The 25603-nt window shown below is 39.8% G+C and overlaps 1 protein-coding gene across 2 annotated transcripts in view; it reads left to right on the top strand.

The window, feature by feature from the left end:
• med27 (mediator complex subunit 27) overlaps positions 1 to 25603 on the top strand; it is a 240098-nt gene that overhangs the window by 177318 nt on the left and 37177 nt on the right. For both annotated transcript variants that reach the window (XM_087998350.1, XM_043720349.2), the window contains one exon: positions 14080 to 14187. In XM_087998350.1, the coding sequence (XP_087854476.1) occupies positions 14080 to 14187 (108 nt within the window). The remainder of the gene's footprint in view (positions 1 to 14079; positions 14188 to 25603) is intronic.

The following is a 25603-nucleotide window of genomic DNA, read 5'->3' as shown; positions in this document are numbered from 1 at the left end:
TAATTCACCTATATCCCACAATGCTTCTGGTCCTCTGAATACTGTGTTGTGCAGTGAATCCCACTCCATTCAAATCCACAGAAATAAAACATGTGCTTTTGGAATGAGAAACCTATGAAAGTTTATGATCATTACTTTCCAGCTACTGACCTTTCTTTACCAGTGCTGGGAAAGGTACAGTGTGCTTGGTTAACAAGACTGGAAGTTACCAATGACCAGGTTTATATATCTTTCAAGATTGATACAGCCTGTGCATAGAATGCACGGCCTTGTGTACAGTTGATGACAGTGTGACAAAGTAAATATGCTAAATGCAGCTTGTGCTTTCAATGTAATATTGCCAGGTAATAACATTCCTCATTGTGTCAATGTTACCTAATACGATCGCTACTTTCCATGTATAGTGTATCAGCTACAAAGGTGAATTGATGCTGTTCATTTTTTGGGGCCGCCAAGTCCAAGTGTTAATCACCATGTAATCTCAAAGTAAACAACGAAGAATGAAGCATGTTGCTGTTAGTTTCATGTTGCTGTTAGTTTCAAGTTGCATATCAGTCAGAACATGTTTACTTTTATCAGCCGATAGTTCAGTTCTTGAGTTTTTAGTGACCTGGAGCTGAAATGTTACATGTCCGTGTTGTGCTTCTCTCTCCCTCGGTCTCTCTGTCTGCCTCTAGCTCGCCCTCTGTCTGAATGGCGCTCACCCTCTGTCCGCCCTGTCTGCCTGGCACTCGCCCTCCGTCTGTCTGCCTCGCGCCCGCTCTCTCGCTCTGCCTCTCTTGTCTCTCGCTCTCCCTGTCTGTCTCCCTCGCGCTCTCTCTCGCACTCTTGCCCCCTCTCTCTCTGGCTCTCGCGCGAGAGAGACAGAGAGTGAGAAGCAGAGCGACAGCCAGAGAGCGGGCAAGAGGCAGAGTTGAACTACGAAACAAATTCTGTGTCCACCTCGCCATCAAGAGCACTTGAGTAAAGCATTTTTTTGATGCGTAACTTGGTCCAAAGCTCGGACAGCAATCTGTTGGCTGAATGCCGATTTTTTCATCAGTAAAAGGGTGGACAATTAGAGTTAACTAAAACTGTCCAACATTTGATACTTTCTCTGCTTCTATTCATTCAAGATGCCTCTGAATTACAGTACTGCAGATCTGCAAGTCTCCAACTTGAAGCAATGAGTCTCAGACTGGCCTTTTGAAAGACAGGGGTGAGATTGCTGTAGGAAAATCCAAGTAACACAGATGCTAACTTAGCCTGCTTTTAATGAGCCTGTAAATGGCAGTTTTATGCAAAACAATCGAGATGCATTTGAGGGTTGAAATAGGCAATTTTGTCAAATTGCACTTTCTGCTGCACTTTCCAAAATTATCCAACCTTCATTTTGAAATGAATGAATGAATAGAAGAGATGTTGACAAAAAAGGAGAAATTACAGGAGATTACCCAAGACTCAAAGATCCACTAAATGTTTAGATCCTACGAATAGAAATGGAAGGCAAAGCATAAGCAAGATTAGAGTTCAAATCAATATGTAGAGTTCTGTCGATTTGGTTTTTTTTCCCTGACTCTCCTAATATAGCTTATGATGGGTGGCACAGTGGTTCAATGGTTTGCACTGCTGCCTCACAGCACAGGGGATCCAGGTTTGATTCCTGCCTCAGGTGATTGTGCAAACTCCACACAGACATTCTCCCCGTGTCTGTGTGGATTTCCTCTGGGTGGTCTGGTTTCCTCCCACAATCCAAAGATGTGCAGGTTAAGTGAATTGGCCATGCTAAATTTGCCCGTAGTGTTAGGTGCATTAGTCAGGGGTAAATATAGGCTAGGGGAATGGGTCTGGGTGGGTTACTGTTCAGAGGGTCACTGTGGATTTGTTGGACCAAATAGCCTGTTTCCAAAGTGTAGGGAATCTATTCTGATGTAATTGTCTTAAATGTTTTTTTCATAAACTAATACACATTGTATGTAACAGAAAGCTTCAGTTCACAGATTGTCACCACCATCTAAAAGTCTTTGCAGCAGAATTATTTTACTGAATAATTTGGATTACAAATTTGTTTTGAAGCTGCTCTCCTGGTTCGAAGGGTAAGTCTATCAGTTTTGTTTGCTGACTGTGGAAACTGCCAACCTATTTTCAAAAGATTGTCCATTTTATTTTGTCAGTGTTCCACGTGCTTTGTTTCGTGTGGTGAGTATAGTACTTTGATACGCACAATTTTGGGGTACATCAAATTTTAATGGACAACACTATTCTCATAGAATTACTTAAATTAGTCTAATTTCATAGTCACAGCAGAGCTTATCAAGTCATATCCTGTTTGACCCTAACTGCAACATTTTAAGCTGAATTGGTACAAATCTGCACCAATGCGTCAAAGGTCTTATACAGACTTGTTCTGCTACTAATGTGCGAGTAACATAATTCTCATTATGTTGTGCCATCTAAAAGTGGAAGTGGGAAGGAGCTCATGGTCAGATTCACAGACAGAACGGGAACATTTTCACCTTTTAATGTAGGTTTGGTTTCTCTGATATGTAGGAGGCCACACCATGAACAGCTACTATCTAACAAAAGCAGCTAAGTTACTATATCTGAGAAACCAGTGGTCAAGGAATTATTAGCTGTAGTAGGAATAAAATGTTAGGTAGATCAGTAACAAGTTTGGCGATTTTTATATTTGTGTTGTACAGTTTTGAAATAATTATACTATTAATAATCAGTTTCTTTAATCAGCAGATTAATTTGAATACTATATTCTATACTTGAATACCTGTTTAATACACACTAGTCACAGTGGAAGGTTCCATTGTGCCCTTGATCTCAGCCATTGCTCTGAAGCAAGTTAGTTTGGAGACTTTTTTTCAAATCTTTCAAGTTCCCATCTTCAGATAGAATTAAAAATAGGACATTCTCAATTCCACATAATGAAACTCTCTGAAAGACTACTTTATCAAAGAGTGCTGTTGCTTTTCAGATTGTTGAAAATATCGCTTAACATTGTGGAATGATTCTCACTCTATTTGGTTTCTACCATCACTTGGCTGAGTGTTGGTCAATAAATCGGAACATTGCTTTTAGCCTGTACATGTTACTGTCATGGTCTAACAGACGACAAGGTTTATTGTGGAATCCATCATAGAATTATTTTCATTCTTCAAGTCCCACATGATTAGACATTTTGGTAAATACATGAAAATGGAAATTCTGTATCAAGGATAATATTTGATATAGTGTCATAGAGATGGAAACACCCTTCGGTCCAACCAGTCCATGCTGACCAGATATCCCAACTCAATCCAGTCCCACCTGCCAGCATCTGACCCATATCCCTCCAAACCCTTCCTATTCATAAACCCATCCAAATGTCTTTTAAATGTTGCAATTGTACCAGCCTCCACCACTTCCTCTGGCAGCTCATTCCATACACATACCACCCTTCACATGAAAATGTTGCCCCTTAGGTCTCTTTTATACCTTTCTCCTCTCACCCTAAACCTATGCCCTCTAGTTCTGGACTCCCCAACCCCAGGGAAAAGACTTTGCCTATTTATCCTATCCATGCCCCTCATAATTTTGTAAACCTCTATAAGGTCACCCCTCAACCTCCGACGCTCCAGGGGAAAAAGCCCCAGCCTTGCCCTATAGCTCAAATCTTCCAACCCTGGCAACATACTTGTAATCTTTTCTGAAAGCTTTCAAGTTTCACAACATCTTTCCGATAGGAAGGAGAACAGAATTGCACACAATATTCCAACAGTGGCCTAACCAATGTCCTGTACAACCGCAACAAGACCTCCCAACTCCTGTACTCAATACTCTGACTAGTAAAGGAAAGCATACCAAACGCCTACTTCACTATCCTATCTACCTGCGATTCCACTTTCAAGGAGCTATGAACCTGCACTCCAAAGTCTCTTTGTTCAGCAACACTCCCTAGGACCTTACCATTAAGTGTATAAGTCCTGCTAAAATCTTAATTTGCTTTCCCAAAATGCAGCACCTCGCATTTATCTGAATTAAACTCCATCTGCCAATTCTCAGCCCATTGACCCATCTGGTCCAGATCCTGTTGTAATCTGAGGTAACCTTCTTCGCTGTTCACTACACCTGCAATTGTGGTGTCATCTGCACACTTACTAACTGTACCTCTTATGCTCGCATCCAAATCATTTATGTAAATGACAAAAAGTAGAGGGCCCAGCACCAATCCTTGTGGCACTCCACTGGTCACAGACCTCCCGTCTGAAAAACAACCCTCCACCACCACCCTCTGTCTTCTACCTTTCAGCCAGTTCTGTAACCAAATGGCTAGTTCTCCCTGTATTCCGTGAGATCTAACCTTGCTAATCAGTCTCCAATGGGGAACCTTGTCGAACGCCTTATTGAAGTCCATATATATCACATCTACTACTCTGCTCTCCTCACTCCTCTTTGTTACTTCTTCAAAAAACTCAATCAAGTTTGTGAGACATGATTTCTCACGCACAAAGCCATGTTGCCTATCCCTAATCAGTCCTTGCCTTTCCAAATATATGTACATCCTGACCCTCCGGATTCCCTCCAACAACTTGCTTACCACAGACATCAGGCTCACTCGTCTATAGTTCCCTGGCTTATCCTTGCCACCTTTCTTGAACGGTAGTACCACGTTAGCCAACCTTCAGTCTTCTGGCACCTCACCTGTGATTATCAATGACACAAATATCTCAGCAAATGGCCCAGCAATCACCTCCCTAGCCTCCCACAGAGTTCTTGGGTACACCTGATCAGGTCCTGGGGATTTATACCACTTTTATGCTTTTCATGATATTCAGCACTTCCTCCTTTGTAATATGGACATTTTTCAAGATGTCACCATCTATTTCCCAATATTCTATATCTTCATTGCCCTTTTCCACAGTGAGCACTGATGCAAAATATTTGTTTGGTACCCCCCATCTCCTGCGGCTCCGCACAAAGGCTGCCTTGCTGATCTTTGAGTGGCCCTATTCTCTCCCTAGTTACCCTTTTGTCCTTAACGTATTTGTAAAAAACCTTTGGATTCTCCTTAATCCTATTTGCCAAAGCTATCTCATGTGCCCTTTTTGCCCTCCTGGTTGCTCTCTTACTGCCTTTATACTCTTCTAAGGATTCACTCAATCTATGCTGTCTGGACCTGACATATGCCTCCTTTTTCTTAACCAAGCCCTCAATTTCTTGCCTTTCACCCTAACAGGAATATGCTGTCTCTGAACTCTTGTTATTTCATTTCTGAAGGCTACCCATTTTCCAGCCATCCCTTTGCCTGCAAACATCTGCCTCCAATCAGCTTTTGAAAGTTCTTGCCAACTGTCAAAGTTGGTCTTTCTCCAATTTAGAACTTCAACTTTTAGATCTGGTCGATCCTTTTCCAGCATGGCTATTTTAAAAATAATAGAATTATGGTTGCTGGCTCCAAAGTGCTCCACCACTGGCACCTCGGTCACCTGCTCTGTCTTATTTCCCAAGAGCAGGTCAAGTTTTGCACCTTCTCTAGTCAGTACATCCACATACTGAATCAGAAAATTTTCTTGTACATGCTTACAAATTCCTCTCCATCTAAACCCTTAACACTATGGCAGTCCCCATCTATGTTTGGAAAGTTAAAAATTCCCTACCATAAGCACCCTATTATTCTTACAGATAACTGGGCTCTCCTTACAAATTTGGTTCTCGATTTCCTGCTGTCTATTAGGGGGTCTATAATACAATCCTCTTCAAGATCCTAAGCGGTTCAACACGCAAGTGCATATTACATCACTATAGTGGGTGGTGCTTCTGACACTCCTCCACATTAATTCTTTCTGACCCTTTCAGACTAATATACAATATCCACTGTATGTGACACTGACCCTGTCTTGTATTGTTAAATAATTGTAGCGAATCCAGGATCAAACTGTGACCACTCATCACTGCACATTAGTTTACTGGATGCATCAAATCATAATACACTACCTCAGCACCAACAAATGCTGAAGCTTGAACTCTTTATCACAAGTGACTATAGATTGCCAGACTGATTATCTGAACAACACATTTTTGAATAAACAGTATACCAGACTATAATGTTTATACTGTGCAACATGAAAGGGTAGCTGGTAGAACCTAATATTTGAAGGTATCCATGATGTGGAGGTGCCAGTGTTGGTCTAGGGTGGACAAAGTTAAAAATCAAGCAACACCAGGTTATAGTCCAAAAGGTTTATTTGGAAGTACTAACTTTTGGAACACTGCTCCTTCATCAGGTAGCTGTAGAGCAGGATCATAAGACACAGAGTTTATAGCAAAAGGTCACTGTGTCATGCAACTGAAATGATAAACTGGACAAACCTAGATTGCTGTTAAGACCTTCATCTTTTGGGGAATGGGTTGTAGGTTTCAGTTCATTAATATGTAAATCCCAGAACTACTTTCAAGTCACATTCTCAAGATAGTTTAAGGTTTCATAAAAAAAGGTGACATCTCAGTTCAGACAGTGTATTAAAGGTGTGAGAATAGAGTCTGTTTGTATCCCAATCTTGAGTCAGATTGGTTCTGTTTCCCAAGTAGGAATTTATAAAATGTTACATGGATCGACTGCCTGCAGATTGTGTGCTTTTTCTACAAAATAGAATGTATCTGCAATTACAATTCTACAAATGCAAATTTAACCTGCTCCACAGCTACCTGATGAAGGAGCAGCACTCCGAAAGCTAGTACTTCAAAATAATCCTGCTGGACTATAACCTGGTGTTGTGTGATTTTTTTTTTGAACTAATATTTGAAGTAAGTGTTACATTTTCATAGAGGTTAACCTATCTATCAATGTACATGTATGAAATGTGACTGAAGTAATTGTGTCAAGCTCCCCATGCCATGTAAGGAATTGCATCTACATCAGGCTTTATCACAAGTTCTATTGTGTCTTCTTGAGTGTCACATTGAATGAATGAATGAACAAATGAATTATTTGCCTACTAAGTTTTGCACATGAATTCCCACAACAAACATATGACTCATGAATACCTAACTCTTTTTGGTGTTTGTTCAAGAGACACTTGTCAATAGCAGAATTCCCTGCCACTCTTCAAATAATAATGATATCTTAAACATCCACTTAAACCATCCAGATACACAGCTGAATCTATGGTTTCAAAACTGACTTCTAAAAAAGCAGTATGCCATCACTCTTGTCCAGAGTGTCAGAAAGATTATTATTCAAGATTTGATTTTGACTCGGTAAGCTTCTGATTCAGACAAAGATGCAGTGAACCGAGTCGTTGTAGCATATACTCTTCATGGACTGGAAATGCTAACCAGGACTTTGTGTTCTTTGCTGAAAATGTGTTGCTGGAAAAGCGCAGCAGGTCAGGCAGCATCCAGGGAACAGGAGAATCGACGTTTCGGGCATAAGCCTGAAGAAGGGCTTATGCCCGAAACGTCGATTCTCCTGTTCCCTGGATGCTGCCTGACCTGCTGCGCTTTTCCAGCAACACATTTTCAGCTCTGATCTCCAGCATCTGCAGTCCTCACTTTCTCCTCCACTTTGTGTTCTTTGTCAATTTATAGCCAGCCTAACGATAACTTTCTACTATCTACTGCATTACAGAGCTTTACTGAAGTTTTAACCATTTTTCACTGTAATGTATTAGAATCTCCACCATTCCAAAACTACCTGCAAACTGACTGTACCACTTCAGTAAAATTTATTCTTTCAGAGCTGACATTTTACTAATGCCATACTCTGAAATAGATGCAAACATAATTCCTCCTTATCAAATATGATAAAACATTTTCATTCCAAATACGAGAATTGTTTTTAAATTGGCTTTGATTTCCCATCTGGCTTTTGGAAGGGAACTGTTTGCTAGCAAAAGTTCTGTTTTTCTATTCATTACTTAAGCAGGTAGCTTCCACAGCATGCAGGATGAGCGTATTATTTCATTTTCATCCTTAGTTTTAAGAATACTATTTCTCATTCTTTTGGTTATAGCTGTAGGACTGTCAACTGTCTCTATTGGATGGTTTTCTTTATTCATTCATGGGATATAGAAGATACTGGCTGAGTCAGCATTTATTGCCCAACCCTTGTTGGCCCTTGAGAAGGTGGTGATAAGCTGCCTCCTTGAACTTCTGCAGTCCATTTGGCACAGGTAAACCCATGATGCCATTAGGGAGGGAGTTCTAGATGGTAACAGTTGTTTATTTGGAAGGTACTGGGTGTAATGCAGAAGATGCAGGATCAGTTCATTCCAAAAAGGAAGAAAGATTCTAAGGGAAGGCAGGGGTGGCCGTGGCTGACGAGGGAAGTTGAGGACCACATAAAGACAAAAGGGAAAAAGTATAACATAGCAAAGATGAGTGGGAAGCTTTTAAAGATCAACAGAGGATAAGTAAAAAGGAAATACACAAAGAAAATATAAGGTATGAAGGTAAACTGGCCAAAAATATAAAGGAGGATAGTAAAGGCTTTTTTAGGTATGTGAAAAGAAGAAAAAAATGATCAAAACTAAAATTGGACCCTTGAAGACAGAAACGGGTGAATTTATTACGGGAACAAAGAAATGGCCGAAGAGTTGAATTGGAACTTTAGATCTATCTTCACTGCGGAAGACACAAGCAATCTCCCAGATGTAATAGTGGCTGAAGGACCTGAACTGAAGGGAATTTATATTAGGCAGGAAATGGTGTTGGAGAGACTGTTCGGTCTGAAGGCTGATAAATTGCTGGGACCTGATGGTCTGCATCCCAGGGCACTGAAGGAAGTGGCTCTAGAAATCGTGGATGCATTGGTGATCATTTTCCAATGTTCTATAGATTCAGGATCCATTCCTGCGGATTAGACGTGGCTAATGTTGTCCCACTTTTTAAGAAAGGAGGGAGAGAGAAAACAGAGAATTATAGACCAGTTAGTCTGACGTGAAAAATGCTGGAGGCAATTATAAAGGACGAAACTATGACACATCTGGATAGCAGTAACAGGATAGGTCAGAGTCAGCATGGATTTATGAAAGGGAAATCATGCTTGACTAATCTTCTGGAATTTTTTGAGGATGTAACTCTGAAGATGGACAAGGGAGATCCAGTGGATGTAGTATACCTGGACTTTCAGAAAGCCTTTGATAGAGTCCCACATAGGAGGTTAGTGAGCAAAATCAGGGCACGTGGTATTAGGGGCAAAATACTGACATGGATTGAAAATTGGTTGGCTGACAGTGATAGTCGGCTCCCTTTCAGAATGGCAGGCGGTGACCAGTGGTGTGCCGCAGGGATCAGTGCTGGGACCGCAGCTTTTTACAATGTACATTAATGATATAGATGAAGGTATTAAAAGTAATATTAGCAAATTTGCTGATGACACAAAGCTGGGTGGCAGGGTGAAATGTGAGGAGGATGTTAGGAGAATACAGGGTGATCTGGACAGGCTAGGTGAGTGGACGGATGCATGGCAGATGCAGTTTAATGTGGATAAATGTGTGGTTATACACTTTGGTGGCAAGAACAGGAAGGCAGATTACTACCTAAATGGAGTCAAGTTAGGTAAAAGGGCAGTACAACGAGATCTAGGTGTTCTTGTACATCAGTCAATGAAAGCAAGCGTGCAGGTACAGCAGGCAGTGAAGAAAGCTAGTAGCATGCTGGCCTTCCTAACAAGAGGAATTGCGTAGAGAAGGAAAGAGGTCCTTTTGCAGCTCTACAGAGCCCTGGTGAGACCGCACCTGGAATATTGTGCGCAGTTTTGGTCTCCAAATTTGAGGAAAGACACTCTGGCTATTGAGGGAGTGCAGCATAGGTTCATGAGGTCAATTCCTGGAATGGCAGGACTATCTTGCGCTGAAAGATTGGAGTGACTGGGCTTGTATACCCTTGAGTTTAGAAGGCTGAGAGGGGATCTGATTGAGACGTTTAAGATTATTAAAGGATGGACATTCTGGAGGCAGGAAGCATGTTTCCGCTGATTGGTGAGTCCCAAACCAGAGGACGCAGCTTAAAAATAAGGGGTAGGCCACTTCAAACAGTGTTGAGGAGAAACTTCTTCACCCAGAGCGTAGTGGGGTATGGAATGCTCTGCCCCAGAAGGCTGTGGAGGCCAAGTCTCTGGATACTTTCAAGAAAGAGTTGGATAGAGCTCTTAAGGATAGTGGAATCAAGGGTTATGGGGATAAGGCAGGAACAGGATATTAATCGAGAATGATCAGCCATGATAATAATGAACGGTGGTGTTGGCTCGAAGGGCAGAATGGCCCACTCCTGCACCTATTGTCTATTGTACTATCGAATGAACCTTGGCGAATTTCTGCAATATGTCTTGTAGATGGTATACACAGCTGCTACTGAACATTGGTGGCGGGAGTGAATGGTTTTGGATGGGGTGCCAATTAATTGGACTGCTTTGTCCTGGATGATGTCAAGTGTTTTGAGTGTTGGAGCTGCATTCATTCAGGCAAGTTACAGTCCTGACTTATGCTTTTTAGATTGTGAGCAGGCTTTGGGGAGTCAGGAGGCAAGTTATTCGGTGCAGGATTCCTAGCCTCTGACCTGATAGTGTAGCCACCCTGTTTATATGGCTAGTCTAGGTCAGTTTCTGGTCAGTGGTATATCCCAGAATGTTGATAATGCGATATTCGGTGATGGTAATGCCTTTGAATGTCAAGGCGCATTGGTTAGATTTCCTCTTGTTGGAGGTGGTCATTGCCTGACACTTAGTGACATGAACGTCACTTGCCACTTGTCAGCCCAAGACTGGACATTATCCATATTTTGCTGCACTTGAACATAGACTGTGTTAATATTTGAGGAGACATGAATGGTGCTGCACATTGTGCAGTTGTCAGCAAACATTCCCAATTCAGACATGAGAAGGGCATTGAAGCAGCTGAAGATGGTTGAGCTAGGACAATACCCTGAGCAATTCCTACAGTGATGTCCTGGAACTAAGATGACTGAAGTCCAACAACCAGAACCAGCTTCTTTTGTGTTAGGCATGACTCCAACCAATGGGGAGTTTTCCCACTGATTCCAGTTTTCCTCAGGTTCGTTGATACCACATTCGATCAAATGCGGCTTTGATGTTAAGGGCAGTCACTCTTGTTTCACCCCTGGAATTCAGCTCTTTTGTTCATGTTTGAATTGTAAGGCTGTCTTAAGGTAAGAGCAGAGTGTCCTTGGTGAAACCCAAACTGAGCATTGGTGAGCAGATTGCTGCTGAGTAAGTACTGCACGGTAACACTGTTGCTGACACCTTCCGTTAGTTAACTGATGATTGAGAATAGACTGGTGGCATGGTAATCACCTGGGTTGATTGGTCCTGCTTTTTGTGCACAGGACATATCTGAGCAGTTTTTCATCTGGTCAGGTCGATGCAAATGTTGTAGCTGTTCCGGTCCAGCTTGGCAAGTTCCAGAGCAGTATTCAGTATTATCACCAGTATGTTGATAGGACCCATGTCATTTACTGTATGCTGTACCTCCAGCCATTTATTAATATAATGGAGTCAATGTAATTAATTGACGGCTGCCATCTGTAATGTTGAAGGCGGCAAAACTGAAGATTGTTGCACATGCTTCAGCCTTCTCTTTTGCACTGATATGTTGGATTCCCCCAACATTGAGGATGTTTGTGGAGCCATCTACTCCAGTAAGTTGTTGAATTGTCCTCCAACTTTCATGACTGGATGTTAACAGGACAGCAGAGCTTACACCTGATCCTATTGATTGTGGAATTGCTTAGCTGTCTGCAGTTTGCTGTTTGAAACCCAACTAGTCCTATTTTGTGCTTCAATTCTAGGAATGCCTGATGCCGCTCCTGACATACCAGGGTTGATTCGATAGTGATGGTAGGGTGGGGGGATATGCCAGGCCAAGAGTTGTAGATTGTTTCAGAGTATGATTCTGCTGCTGATGATGGCTCACAGCACCTCATGGATGCTCATATCTTGAGTTATTAGATGTGTTTGAAGTCTGTCTCATTTAGGGTGATAAGACCACCCAGCACAATGGAGGTTATCCTCAATGGGTGAAGAGGATACAAAAACAAATACAATGTATTTTTCAAATTTAATTCTTTTGAATGAGTCAAAGTTGTGAGGAAGCAGTAAGATTCAGATGCACAAATAATGAAAAGTCATCGAAAGAATGGCTTTTGTTTCAGGGGAGCTGAGAAACAAAAGTGATGTTCTCATTTTCTGAATGTTTGATTTGATTTTTTTCTTGAATCCTGCTTTGACTTTTTGTTTGGCACCCTAACTTCAAATATCTATTAGTTCAGCAAGAGTTGCAGTTCAGATATTCATCAATAGACAATAGGTGCAAGAGTAGGCCTTTCAGCCCTTCGAGCCTGCACCACCATTCATTATGATCATGGCTGATCATCCTCAATCAAAATGACTACCTGAGTTTAAAGTGTTAAATTATAAATGCTAATTATATAAAGTTTATTTGTTCTCCTTTGAGTTTAGAAGCTTGAATGATAATCTAATTGAGATGTTTAAAGTGACAGAAGGATTGATGCAGAGAAACTATTTCCAGAATTAATCTATATTGAATTTTGCAATTAGAAATCAGCTTTGTCAGATGTTGATTTATAAGGAGGGTCATGTAATATATTGTTGCTTAAGAGCTTTGATGAGTCTCACTGGTCACATCAGGCACAAGAAAGGTCAACAGTAATGAGGAGAGGTTTATTCAGTTAGTTCATATAATGTAGGCATTGTTGGTTAAGCAGTTAAGAGCCAGTCACATTAGTGTGGGTTTGAGTCACATGTAGGCCAGTACAGGTAAGGTGAAAGGTTTATTTCCTTGAAAGACTTTTTTTTCCAACAACATGGTTGCTATTTGACTAGCTTTTTCTCCATTCCAAGTTTACTTAAACTAGATTAAAATTTCACCACCTGCCATGGGATTTTAACCGTTATCCATAACATTTAACCTGAGGTTCTGGATTAGCATGTACATTATGCTGTTTGGTTTGATATATTATATAATACAATTTTACAAATTATTTAACTTGACAATTCTTAGGATGAAGTGTATTCAATTTAGAGGTAAATGTGATTTTCAAAAATGCAGAAATGCTCAATCAGTTGTAAACACAAGATGTTGACAAGTCTTACCTCTAACTTTAACCTTATTTCTGCAGCAACAGTAACTGATTAAACACACTGATTAATCGTAGCAGTTGTAAGAATATTGGTTGCATTAACTCGCAGTAGAAACATTCACAGAACTCTGTAATTATTATAGCCTAAGGCTCTGTGACCTGGTGTATTGAGTAACTTTCTCAAGTGTTCTTTGGGATTAAAAGCTCATTATAGCCTGCAGCCACATTTCACACAGCTAATGCACAGAGCCGTGTGTAATATAGTACATGTTAGAATGGTTTGACAGGTTTCTAAAAGTTTTCCCTGCAGTAGGTGCAGCTGATTGCTAATAATGCCTTTTTATATTAAAGTTGCACTCAAATGTAAGCTAATTATATAAAATATAAAATACAATATTTCAGACTCCTAATATGAAATTCACCTTCAAATTTCAGAGCAATGTTAATACAGACAAATAACAGCCCACTGTGCATCTTAATGCAGTGAGTTCCTGAGTTAAGCCGTAGTATTTTGGAGAAAGTGCGAAATAGAACCTAGAAGCATACTTGAAGGCCAGGCAACAACGGCCATTGATTCAAAACTGTTTCCATTCCTAAGATTCTGAAGTACAGCCCCCATACCACTAGAAACAATCATTTTAAAATATATAAGTATACTTCAGTTAATCGTAAAAATATTTTAAGATTTGATGGTAATGATCATCTTAGATGTTTATGTTTCTTGGAATACTTTAAATAACAGATTGTACTGTTCAGTGTTTATAACGTGGTCAGATTGTTTTATTAGAGGTAAGTTGCTGTAAAGCAAATATAATGGTTTAATACAAACTTATTTTCTCATAGTTACATGTACATATTGTATCACAAAGGCAGCTGGCGAGTAATCATCCAATATTTTTTCCCCCTCAAGAGTGGTCACTACCTTGTGAGTATATCCCTCTGGAAACCTCATGTATCCTAATGATCTGTTCTGCTTCATAATTTTTGTTCCAGGTCACACTTGGAAAGGTATTAAAGGCAATAGTTGTGATGAGGAGTTTATTTATTGATCGGACAATCGTTAAAGCATATAATGAAAACATCTACGCAGAAGATGGGAAGGTAGGACGTTTGAAACATTAACTTGATTTTTGGAAAAGGTCTTTACAATATCTCAGTTGTTTATTACAAATCAGTCTGGATATTACAGCTGCAAATATTGTAAAAAAAATTGGAGAAATGCATGGAACCAAAGTGAGTTTCTGAATTTTTTGTATTCTAAGAATGATTACAGGTAATATGACTCCTGTTACTAGTGCAGTTTGCATTGCATTCTACATTTTATAGAAAATAATCAGCGTTTTGTAGTGTTTATTATGCAGAATAATAGCTTCATAGCTAGAGGATTTTAAAGTTAATGCACCAGTGATTTTTGATTAAATTTGAAGGATTGAAGGCTAGCAAAAAAACTCAACCGTTAGCATGCAGGCTGCTATGTAAGGGAGAGGAGAGGGATATTGGTTTTCATAATAAAGGAATAATTGTACCACTGGACATCGCAGGATTGAAAACAAACTTGTTAAACGTAAAGTCGTGACCAATCTGATTTTTGCTAATTGGCCTAATTGGTCATGGGTGGAGCTAGGACTAGAGGGCATAATCTCAGAATAAAGGGATGCCAATTTAAGGTAGGCGGGCAGGAATTTCTTCTGACAGAGGATTGTATCTTTGGAACTCCTTCCCACAGAAAGCTGTCAGGGTTGCATCCTTGTGTATATTTAAATTCTTGATCAGTACAGGGTATTAAGGATTATGGGGAAAAGGCAGGAAAGTTATCATGAGGGATGTTGGATTGGTCATGATCCTATTGAATGGCAGTGAATCAGGCTCGAGGGACTGGATGGACTACTCCTGTCCCTGTGTCTTATGGCCTTAGATCTGGGATTTATTCTGTATCTCACAGTTCTATTCATTTCCAGCAATTTAAGTAACTACAGTTAATGATCAGATTAGATTCCCTTCAGTGTGGAAACAGGCCATTTGGCCCCACCAGTCCACACAGACCCTCCAAAGAGTAACCCACCCAGATTCATTTCCCTCTGACTAATGCACCTAACATTATGGGCAATTTAGCATGGCTAATCCACCTGACCTGCACATCTTTGGATTGTGGGAGGAAACCAGAGCACCCACAGGAAACCCACGCAGACCCTGGAAGAATGTCCAAACTCCACAAAGACAGTCGCCTGAGGCTGGACTCGAGCCCAGGTCCCTGACACTGTGAGGCAGCAGTGTTAACCACTGAGCCACCGTGCTACCCAAAACTCCTTTTTCTTCCTCTTCTGTGATCAGCTTCTAATCTATTTTGCTTTCTTCTCCTTATTGCACATCTCTTGATCTTCTCCAGTGATACTTTGTTGAAAGTTACCTGAAAATCCATGTGTATTGCATCCAATGTACCTTTTTTTAATCTAATATCTATCATCTCTACAAAAGTGATGAAAATCACTGTACTATATAGCTTATTTTAATTTTTGCAAATCTTTCAATTAAACTAAAAGTCTTTGGAATCAACTGAAGATTGGGAGTTTTTTTTAAAAAGGAGAACTAAATGAAATTTGTATTTCCAGCATGGAGGCAGTGTTGCAGATTGGAGTCTGACAGGAATTGGTGTTTGGAACTCTCAAGACTGCATAACTTGCCAAGGTGCTGAAACAATGTACAAAACTGGTTTCTTAGCAGAATAGAGCTGAAAATGTGTTGCTGGAAAAGCGCAGCAGGTCAGGCAGCATCCAGGGAACAGGAGAATCGACGTTTCGGGCATAAGCCCTTCTTCAGGAATGATTCCTGAAGAAGGGCTTATGCCCGAAACGTCGATTCTCCTGTTCCCTGGATGCTGCCTGACCTGCTGCGCTTTTCCAGCAACACATTTTCAGCTCTGATCTCCAGCATCTGCAGACCTCACTTTCTCCTCTTAGCAGAATACTAAAACAGTAAAATAGAATATGGGGGAGGTGACGGCCAAGTGGTATTATCACTGGTAATGGTCTTGGGGACTTTGGGATCGAATCCCACTATGGCAGCCAGTGGAATTTAAATTCACTACAACGTCTGAAATTATGTGACTAACGATGACCATGAATCCATTGTTGATTGTTGAAAATAACCCATCTGGATCCTTACCTGGCCTGACCTACATGTGACTCCAGACCCACAGCAATGTAGTTGACACTTAATCACCCTCTGGGCAATAAATGCTATGGCCTCGTCAATAACTCCCTCATCCATGAATTTCTTTTTATTAGGTCCAACTGAAACTGGATGCCATTCAAAATTTGTAGAAGACCTTGATTCAATTATACAATTTTGCAAACAAAAGAAGTTTTTTCTTGAAATGAAAAGTTGTGCAACATTAGTGCCTGATGCTTTGAATAAAACAGAACATCAAGATTTAGAATGTGATGCATGACTGAACACTTTCAATCTCTGTGAAATGATTAAAAATCAGTTTAATTTTGATCAACTAAACATCGGAAACCCTATCACTATAATTGAGAACCTCCAAACCAAATGACTGAGAAATCCTCACAAGTAGAGTTTCCACTGTGCCTACCCAGAGCATTTGAGCACTAGTTAGCAAGAATTAAGATCTGGGGACTAAAGAATAATTAAGTCTGCTGTTGAAGTTTAACTGATTTGAGCCATGCTGCTTACCAGTATTGTGCTGGAAAACGTATTGCTACGTATCGAACTTAGACCACCTTATCTGTTAAGAGATTTATTCAGTGGATAATCTAAAGGGAATAAGTTGTGTGCTAGTATCACAAAAACAGCATTGAAGTCTTAAAAACATAGAAGAAGGTATTTCTCTTTCTCATAATGCTGTTCTCATCATGGATATAGGCACCTTGTGACAGGAAGAGCAACTAAGTTTATCACTGGTGAAGATACAGATTTAGGACTTTCTAGCAGAATTAGGGAATTCTGGGATTTAACACCACCTCTGAGATTTGCAAGTATATCGGGTCAGTTTGGAAATGTAAAGTTTAAGCAATCTCAGACTGGAAACAATAGGGTCCTTGTCCCTTCTGATACCTATCCTGCCATGCCCTTCTTGCATCCTCCCTTACCAGAGCCCTTGACAACTGAAGATCAAACCCAATATTACAGCAATCGTAATTGGGAATATACAAGAGACCTGAATTAGAGATGTGAGGTTTGTAGATTTGGAGGACAATACAGAGATTGGGAGGGATAAGATCATAGAGGTATTTGAAAACAAGATGAGAATTTTAAGATCAGCCATTACTTGTCCAGGATCCAATGTAGATCCATGAGCATAATGGAATAGAACTTGCTGTGTGTTAAGATATGGACAGCCAAGTATTGAATAACCTCAGGTTTATGGAGAGTAGAATCAACCGGAGGTATCATTTAATATCACCAATCAGTTCAATAAATAATTTGTCCAGGCATATTTACAAAGCATGTCACCTGATGCTTAAAGATGCGTCAACTTTGATTCCTTAAAAAAAAAACTTCGATTAGTGTAGTGTGCTAGAGTATAGACGACTGAACATAAAAACATAGATAACATTATCTTTCGTTTATTTTAGAATATAAACAGTTTATTCTTCAAGTTAGGGGCTCACTTGTATGAGTGAGTTCTCTGTGTCCTTGAATTGTGCTTATTTTGTCTTTGTGACTTTCACTACTGCACAGCAAGTATGAGCTATTGATCACTTAAGTGTTTGAAGGGTATTCCAGGACGATTTGTTCATTGACACATTAACTAATGTGCTCTGTTTGATGTATTGAATATGACACATCTATATTCTTTCACACTAAAGTGCATTTCAGCAGTTCAGATATTTCACTGTTTGATTCCTAGCTGCCAGGTTGCAAGTTTGAACCTTCCTGTTATGTGGTGAACATGAGTACATCTTGGCTGTTTGATTCCAGCTTTCTTTGGCAGACAGTAAATTGACCAAATCGTAAACCAGTTACATTCCACAACTCCAGATATTCCAATAGCCATTGTATGCTGGAGTTGTGTATTAGGATCATCCTGATTCCCTGAAATTGCAGATTCTGATGGGCAATTCACATGCATCTGAAATCCACTGAGAACGTCAATTACAAACAGAATTTGGAGGATTCCATCTCACTTACAAAGCAATAGAAGATTGAAAACCTACTATAACTCCTCGGTCATTGTTAAACTGATCTCCCATTCCCCTCCACATCTCCAAAAAAATCAAGAACACCCTCTTCAAACCAAATGCTCTTCTCTACTTACCATTTTGGGTCCCCACCCGCTGTTTGAGTGCACAACCATTTTAACCGTCCAATAAAATTTCTAAACTAATCTGTTTCTTTTTTTTTGGATGCAATCTCATCTTTGCGAGAACCTGGCCAGATTTATCAGGATTTGGTTTACCTTTTTCCAAGTAGAGTTGTTGATTCACAACCACATCTGATTTATTCTGCCTAATATTTGTATCTGAAGGCCTAAAAACTTGATTTCCAATCTTATAAAGTTTGTCCGTAAATTTTAAAAGAATTTCTAAAACTTCCATTTGTTGAACTTCTAGCTCTGAGAATGCTTCCCGTAGCAAGTAACAGCGCCAAGTCTTCTGTTTGTTTTCTTGTTGATGATGACAATCTGTGTCTACGTATCCACTGCAATTTTTCTTTGATTGTCAACTGTTCATGAAATGTGAATGGGAAGCCACATCCCAATACTTAGCACTTTGTTCTTCTCTAAAGTTATTCCAGTTGCAGTCTTAGTTTGACAATAACATAATTTCTAACCCTCACTTTTAGATAACCATCGTCTACGGTCAATGTCTTATAAAATCCAACTAGTCTGTGAAATAGAAGTCAAAGACTCCTCTCTTTAGTTTATTAACTACTCAGTCTTGTAGCTCCTTGCACACACTAGTGATATCTGTTCCCCTTTAATGTCTTCCTGATCAATTAATTCTAATCACCTGCTTAACTACTTGCTGTATTAATATCTTCACTTTTGTCACTCTTTCCACAAATTGTAAAGGAAATTGTCATGATTTTTTTGGACTTTGTCACTCATATTCATCCTTGTGTTGTGATTCATTGTGGTGTGAGCTGTTTTCTAAACAGTGTTAATCATCGACCCATGATCCTTTCAGTAATCCTTGTTGGTAAAGTTTTTTCTTGCTGCTGACTGTATATCCTGAAGCATTCAGGGAATGAGCACCTGAATATTTTCAGTCTGAAGAAAAGAAACACCTTAATTAAGTTTCAACCAAAACCTTATCTTGCCCTTTATACATTGTAAGATGTATATATATAGTTGTGAAAGGCCCTGTTTGTTCCAAGTACCTGCTATAAACACTTTGCAGTGCACAAACTAAAGAACTCATGCAAATTAGAAATGCTATTGTACTTGTGTACTATGATTGACAGTTGTCATGGAAATAAATGCAGTCCTTTCTCTCGCCTGAAGGAGAGGGCGTTTGAATTGGGGAGAAGCATCAGTGAAAATGAGAATAGAATATAGTTCAAAGATATGTCTAAATAAGTATGTTTGTGCATTTTTTTTTAATATATGTGTGTGTCCATATACAATCAAGTGTTTTTGCATTTTATAATGTCTATTAAATGGTATGAAAAATAATTAATTGAAAAGCAATCGCTGGTGAAAGATTAAATCTTGACACTCAATTAAAATATTTTCATTCTTGGGGAAAGAAAGGATCATGATCTTGTAGTCCTTGCTGTGGGTATTTTTATTTCCTGAAGCATTGGTTGCTTGCTAATTTAAAACTGTTAAAGATGCCTGTGCAGTCCTGACTGAATTTCAGTTAAAACCACTGGGGTTGTGTTTTTGCCAAGGCATTGTTAATTACCTAGAAACAGGAGCAAAGAGGCACCTCCCAGAGTAGCAGAGGGAGAAGAATTTTATCAAAGCATAGGTTCAAAGATGCTGAAATCTGTCTCTTGGGTCATTTCTGATCCCCAATCCTTCTGACTTCAAAGTGAGATATCTTCCGAAGAGGGGGGCTGAATTTGGTTCTTTAATCAGTGCTGACACAAGCCCTGTTTGATATTAGAAGCAGGGAACAGTTTGATTTGTGCTATCCTTTTGAAATCGTTCTGATGACCTTCAGAAGCCTTCATTACTGACTTACCAGGAAGAAAAACCTGCAGCAAGATAGGATTGGGTTTAATTCTGATGCCGTAAGTGTCTGAATTGCGCTTGCAGTATTTATTACAAATATAGTGCTTGATAGAAAGTGAATAGATGTGCATTAATGTGCAAGTGAAGTACATTATTTAATTTGTTGACTTCTTGATGTATTGCTATGAAGGCGTGAGCATTTTGCCACTAGTCAACATGATCAAGAGTAGTCCTCTATTGGAGCTTTACAGCAGGCCTAAATAGATTGATTTTCATCCATTTGCACTCCATTAGTGTATTGCACGACTCCTTTCAGTTAACCTTTTTCTCCTAATATTTATAAGTTTTGATTTGAGCAGCAGTGTAACTTTGTACATTTTTAATCAGGAAACAGAATACAGATGCTGCAAAGAAATATTTTTCCAAAAGGCTCACTTTTAAATAATTAATAATATTTTAAATCATTCTTCATTATCCACCCAGTCTGGTTTTTTTTTCTTTGCCTGGTATCACAATGTATGGAATAACGACACTATGATAGTTCTAAACCATCATGAACTGAGGAAGGAAAACACTTTTTTTTGATTTTTTTTTAACTCTGGTTCGCCTCACCGATTATTTTTGTTTCCCTTCGCATTATGAAACATTCCAATAGCCAGTGTCTCAGCTAATAAATTGGGGGAAGAAGTTCTTAGAAAGCTATGCATAACTGACAAGTTTATATCAGCGGGTGTAATCTCCTTCAAAATTTAAGGGCCCAGTAACTAGCTGAGGCACAGACTTGGAAAGTCACAAAACATATCGTAGGTTATGCAGCATTTATTGCACTTGGGCAGTAGGAACAGCTGCAATTGGTCTTGCACACTCAAGGGGATGAATTAATGAGATACCTGCTACTGGATATTCTAGAGTTACATCTGGAAGTGGCTGAAGATAGTATTAATGTTAAACTTGAACCTAAGGTCAAATAGTTTGAAGTACATTATTGATTTAACATGATTAATGTCCAGCTGGGACAACTCTGGTTGTTTGGTACTGATTACTAATTAACAGTAAGCCAGCAAGAAGCTGTCAGAGGAGAAGGAGGAAATTGGTTGATTTCCTTCAGAAATGGAATGCAGAAATTGATTCTCACTTTACAGAAAACGGACATTTGGCCCATCTGTCAGTTCTGAGCATTATTCAATTAGTTGAAATACTCCCTTTTCCTTCTCTAAAATGCTGAAAATATTTTCTCATCAAACATGACCAACTTCCTCCTAAAATATGCAATAGATATTGAATCTGCTTTCGCCACTAGTCTGGTAGACAGCTCTAGTTCAAAATTTCTCACTGGTACCTTTCGCAACCATCTTATTCTTTTAAGTTATTTTAAATCCATACCTTCTGCTTATGACCCACCCACCACTGGAAACTATTTCTCTTCATTTACTCTATTAACATTTCTTAATTTTGAACATCAGGGCTTTAAACTAAATAGTGAAGGGGTGGATTCAGTTGCATGGAAAATTATGGAAAGTCTTAAAGCAAGGGTTGAAGTTTTCAGAACAAGTAGTTGGACAAAATATGGAAAGGCTCCGGAATCTAACTTCAGGCACAACAGAGAGGGAGACAAGTGTGAGAAGTGGGGCAGGACTGAGAATGCGGTACTTAAATGCAAGCAGTATACAAAACAAGGTAAATGAACTTTAACGCAGGTTAAAATTGATGGATATGATGATATGGGTATCACAGAGACGTGGGCCAGGAATTGAATATCTAAGACTACGTGTCCTGTCTAAAGGACAGGCAAGTGGACGAGATTGTCTCGTTAGGAAGAAATTAAACTAAATCAATTGCAAGAAGTGATATAGCGTTGGAAGAGGTAGAATCTGTGTGGGTAGAATTGAGGAACCTCAAAGGAAAATAGACCATGATGAGAGTTGTGTTCAGGCCTCCTAGCAGCACTCAGGATGTGAAGAAGATAAATCAGGAGAAAAAAAAGGCATGTAAGAAAGGCACTATGGGGGCTTCAAGATGCAGGTGGACTAGGAAAATCAGGTTGGTATTCAAGAAAACAAATTCCTGGAATGTCTACAAGATTTCTTTTTGGAGCAACTTGTGGTAGAGCCCACTAGGGAACAGACAGTTCTGGATTAAGTGATGTCTAAAGGGACAGGCTTGATCAGAGAACTGAAGGTGAAGAAGCCGCTCTGGGGCAGTGACCATAATACAGAATTCAACCTGCAGTCTGAGAGAGAGAAGATTGAATCAGATGTAACAGCATTACAATTGAGTAAAGATAAATACAAAAACGTAAGGGAGTTGCTGCCCAGAGTTGATTGGAAGGGAACCCTAGCAGGGAAAATGGTGGAGCAGCAATAGTAGGATTTTCTGGGGATAATTTGGAAGGCACAGCAGAAATTCATCCCAAGGAATAAGAAACATGTTAAGGGGAGGATAAGGCAGCCATGGCTGATAAGGAAAGTCAGGGACAGCATAGAAACAAAAGAAAAAGTATTCAAAGTGGTGAAGATTAGTTGGGAGCGAGAGGATTGGATGCCTTTTAAAAACCAGCAGATGGTAACTAAAAAAAAGGGGGAAGAGAAGGTGAAATATTAAAGTAAGCTAGCTAGTAATATAAGAGAAAATTGAGTTTTTTTTGATATTTAAAAGGTAAGGGAGAGGCAAGTGGACATTGGACTGATAGAAAACCAGCTGGAGAAGTATTAATGGGGAACGAAGAAATGACGGAGGAACTGAATAGGTACTTCACATAAGTACTTTCACAGTGGAAGATGCAAGCAACATACCAGAACTTCAAGAGTCAGGGGGCAGAGGCGAGTTTAATGGCCATCATTAAGGAGAAGGTGCTGGGGAAGGTGAAAGGTCTGAAGGCAGATAAATCACTGAGACCAGATGGACTACATCCCAGAGTTCTGAATGAGATAGCTGAGGAAATTGTAGACAATTGGAGATCTTTTAGGAATCATTGGAGTCGGGGAAGGTCCCGGAGGACTGGAAAATGGCTAATGTAACATCGCTGTTTCAGAAAGGAGGGAGGCAGAAGACAGGAAACTATGGGTCAGTTAGCCTGATCTCGGTCATCGGTAAGATTTTGAGTCCATTTTTAAAAATGCAATTGAGGAATACTTGGGAATGCATGGTAAAATAGGTCAATGTTGTCAACGGGAGGTCATGCCTGATATTTCTGTTAGAATTAGAAGTCATAGAATTATCTGAAATAATAATTACATTTAATAACATATTTGTATAGATAAATTTACTTGCAATTGTTTGAGGAGATAACAAGCAAGTTAGAGAAAGGAGAAGCGATGGATGTGATCTGTTTGGATTTCCAGAAGACCTTTGACAAAATGCACCTGTGATGTGCTGGTGATAGAGGGAGTAAGTCTTCAGAGTAATTTGATTTTTTTATCTTGGATGATTATAACATCACTAAGAGAAAGCCATTTTAGCTACAGACCTTAGATAGCTGGCTGAAGTCTGCATTGCCATTCCTCAACCACTATTGAATGTATAACTTTTACTGTACCAGAATAAATAAGGTCTCAAGATGCCAGCTGTATTCTGTTATGTATAAGGGCAACATCACTTAATTCTCAGCAATAATGCATTCAAAATATTGCAAATCAATTTCAGAGCAAGAACCTTCTATATTATGTAGAATCATAGAATCCCTACAGTGTGGAAGCAGGCCATTCAACTCATGGAGTCCACACTGCCCCTCTGAAGAACATCCCACCCAGACATATTTCCCCTACCCCATCCCTGTAACCCTGCATTTCCCATAGCCTGCATATACCTGGACACTGTGGGCAATTTAGCATAACTAATCCGCCTAACCCTGCACATCTTTGGACTGTGGGAGGAAACCAGAATGTCTGCTGGAAACCCATGCAGGCACGTAGAGAATGTGCAGACTCCACACTGACAGTCGCCCGAGGCTGGAATTGAACCCGGGTCCCTGGCACTGTCTGGCAACAGTACTAACTGCTGAGTCACTGTGCCACTAATTACAGTATTCATTTATTAACGACTGTCTCAAATTGAGCTGCTTGCATTAGGAAACTGAGCAATCAAACTGGTTGATTGATGCCAGATTATTTATAGTGAGACGAATGCCAATAAACTCAAATTAAGGAAAAGTAGAACTAGTTGTTAAAACAAGAGAAAACAGAATGAGAGCTGTAGTATGAAGAGCTCCAATTCTGAAAGTGGTTATTAGTTATTTTTCTTGAAATGATAAAGTTGTAAGGCAGTAATTTGTGTACTGGGAACTTCAGTAACTGATACAGGATTGAGAAGTTTGGTGTTTCCCAGTGCAGAAAGTAGGTGATAACAGCTCATGTGGACACTTCTGGCATACAGGGCACTCCAAAATGCTCAAGTGATGCTGTGGAGGGGCCATAATGACGTTTCTCTGGCCTGCTAAGTTTTCAAGAGAGGACTGTCTATGAAAAGAACCACAAGGCAAGTTAATGACTGCAAGTAATCAAAACTAGAAGTGCAGAAAGAATGCCAGAAGTTATTAGCATAAGTTTTAAAAAGCTTTTCCTGTATCATAACCAAAAAGTGAAATTGAATAGCAGCCTATGTGTAGCGTGTTTCACATAACTAAATGTCCCAAGGCATTTCACGGGGCATTATAAAACAAAGTATGACACTGATCCATATAAAGGAGGTATTAGGTCAGGTGACCAAAGCTTTGAATATTTTAAGAACTATTATAATGAAAACAAGTGTAATGGAGGGGACAAAGTGCTAGAAGGAGGGAGTCTCGGAGCTCAAGAACTAGGCAACTGAAGGCATGGCCACCAATGAAGGAACGATTGTGGATGCATGAGAGGCCGGAATTAAAGAAGTGCAAATATCTCTGAAGTTTGTGGGGCTGGAGGAGGTTGCAGAGATGGCAAGGGCAAGACCCCAGATGAATTTGAAAATAAGGGGAATGTTATCATTTAAAATCCTGCTTGCCTGGGCGTTAATGACGGCCATTGCACACAGAGTATGATTGTGGTAATTGCTGAGAGTTAAGACTTGAGTAGCAGACTTTTAGTTTTGGATGATCTCATGTTTGTGGTGTTTCAAATGACACTAGACACAGACAGGTAGAAGTCTGGACAATATGGGCAATTTAGCATGACCAATCCACCTAACCTGCACATCTTTGGACTGTGGGAGGAAACTGGATTTTAGTCTACCTCAGGCATGCTGGAATATAACTCGAGATCTTTTTTTCATTCATTCATAGGATGTGGGCATCACTAGCTAGGCTAGCATTTATTGCCTATCCCTGATTACCCAGAGGGCAGTTAAGAGTCAACCACATTGCTGTGGGCCTGCAGTCATGTGCAGGCCAGACCAGGTGAGGAT

The sequence above is a fragment of the Chiloscyllium plagiosum genome, unplaced genomic scaffold (assembly GCF_037043375.1).
Source record: "Chiloscyllium plagiosum isolate Xiang-an unplaced genomic scaffold, Cpla_swu_hap1 HiC_scaffold_21, whole genome shotgun sequence".
NCBI lineage: Eukaryota > Metazoa > Chordata > Chondrichthyes > Orectolobiformes > Hemiscylliidae > Chiloscyllium > Chiloscyllium plagiosum.
Note: the sequence above shows the minus strand (reverse complement) of the source record. Positions and strands in the feature narration are given on the sequence as shown.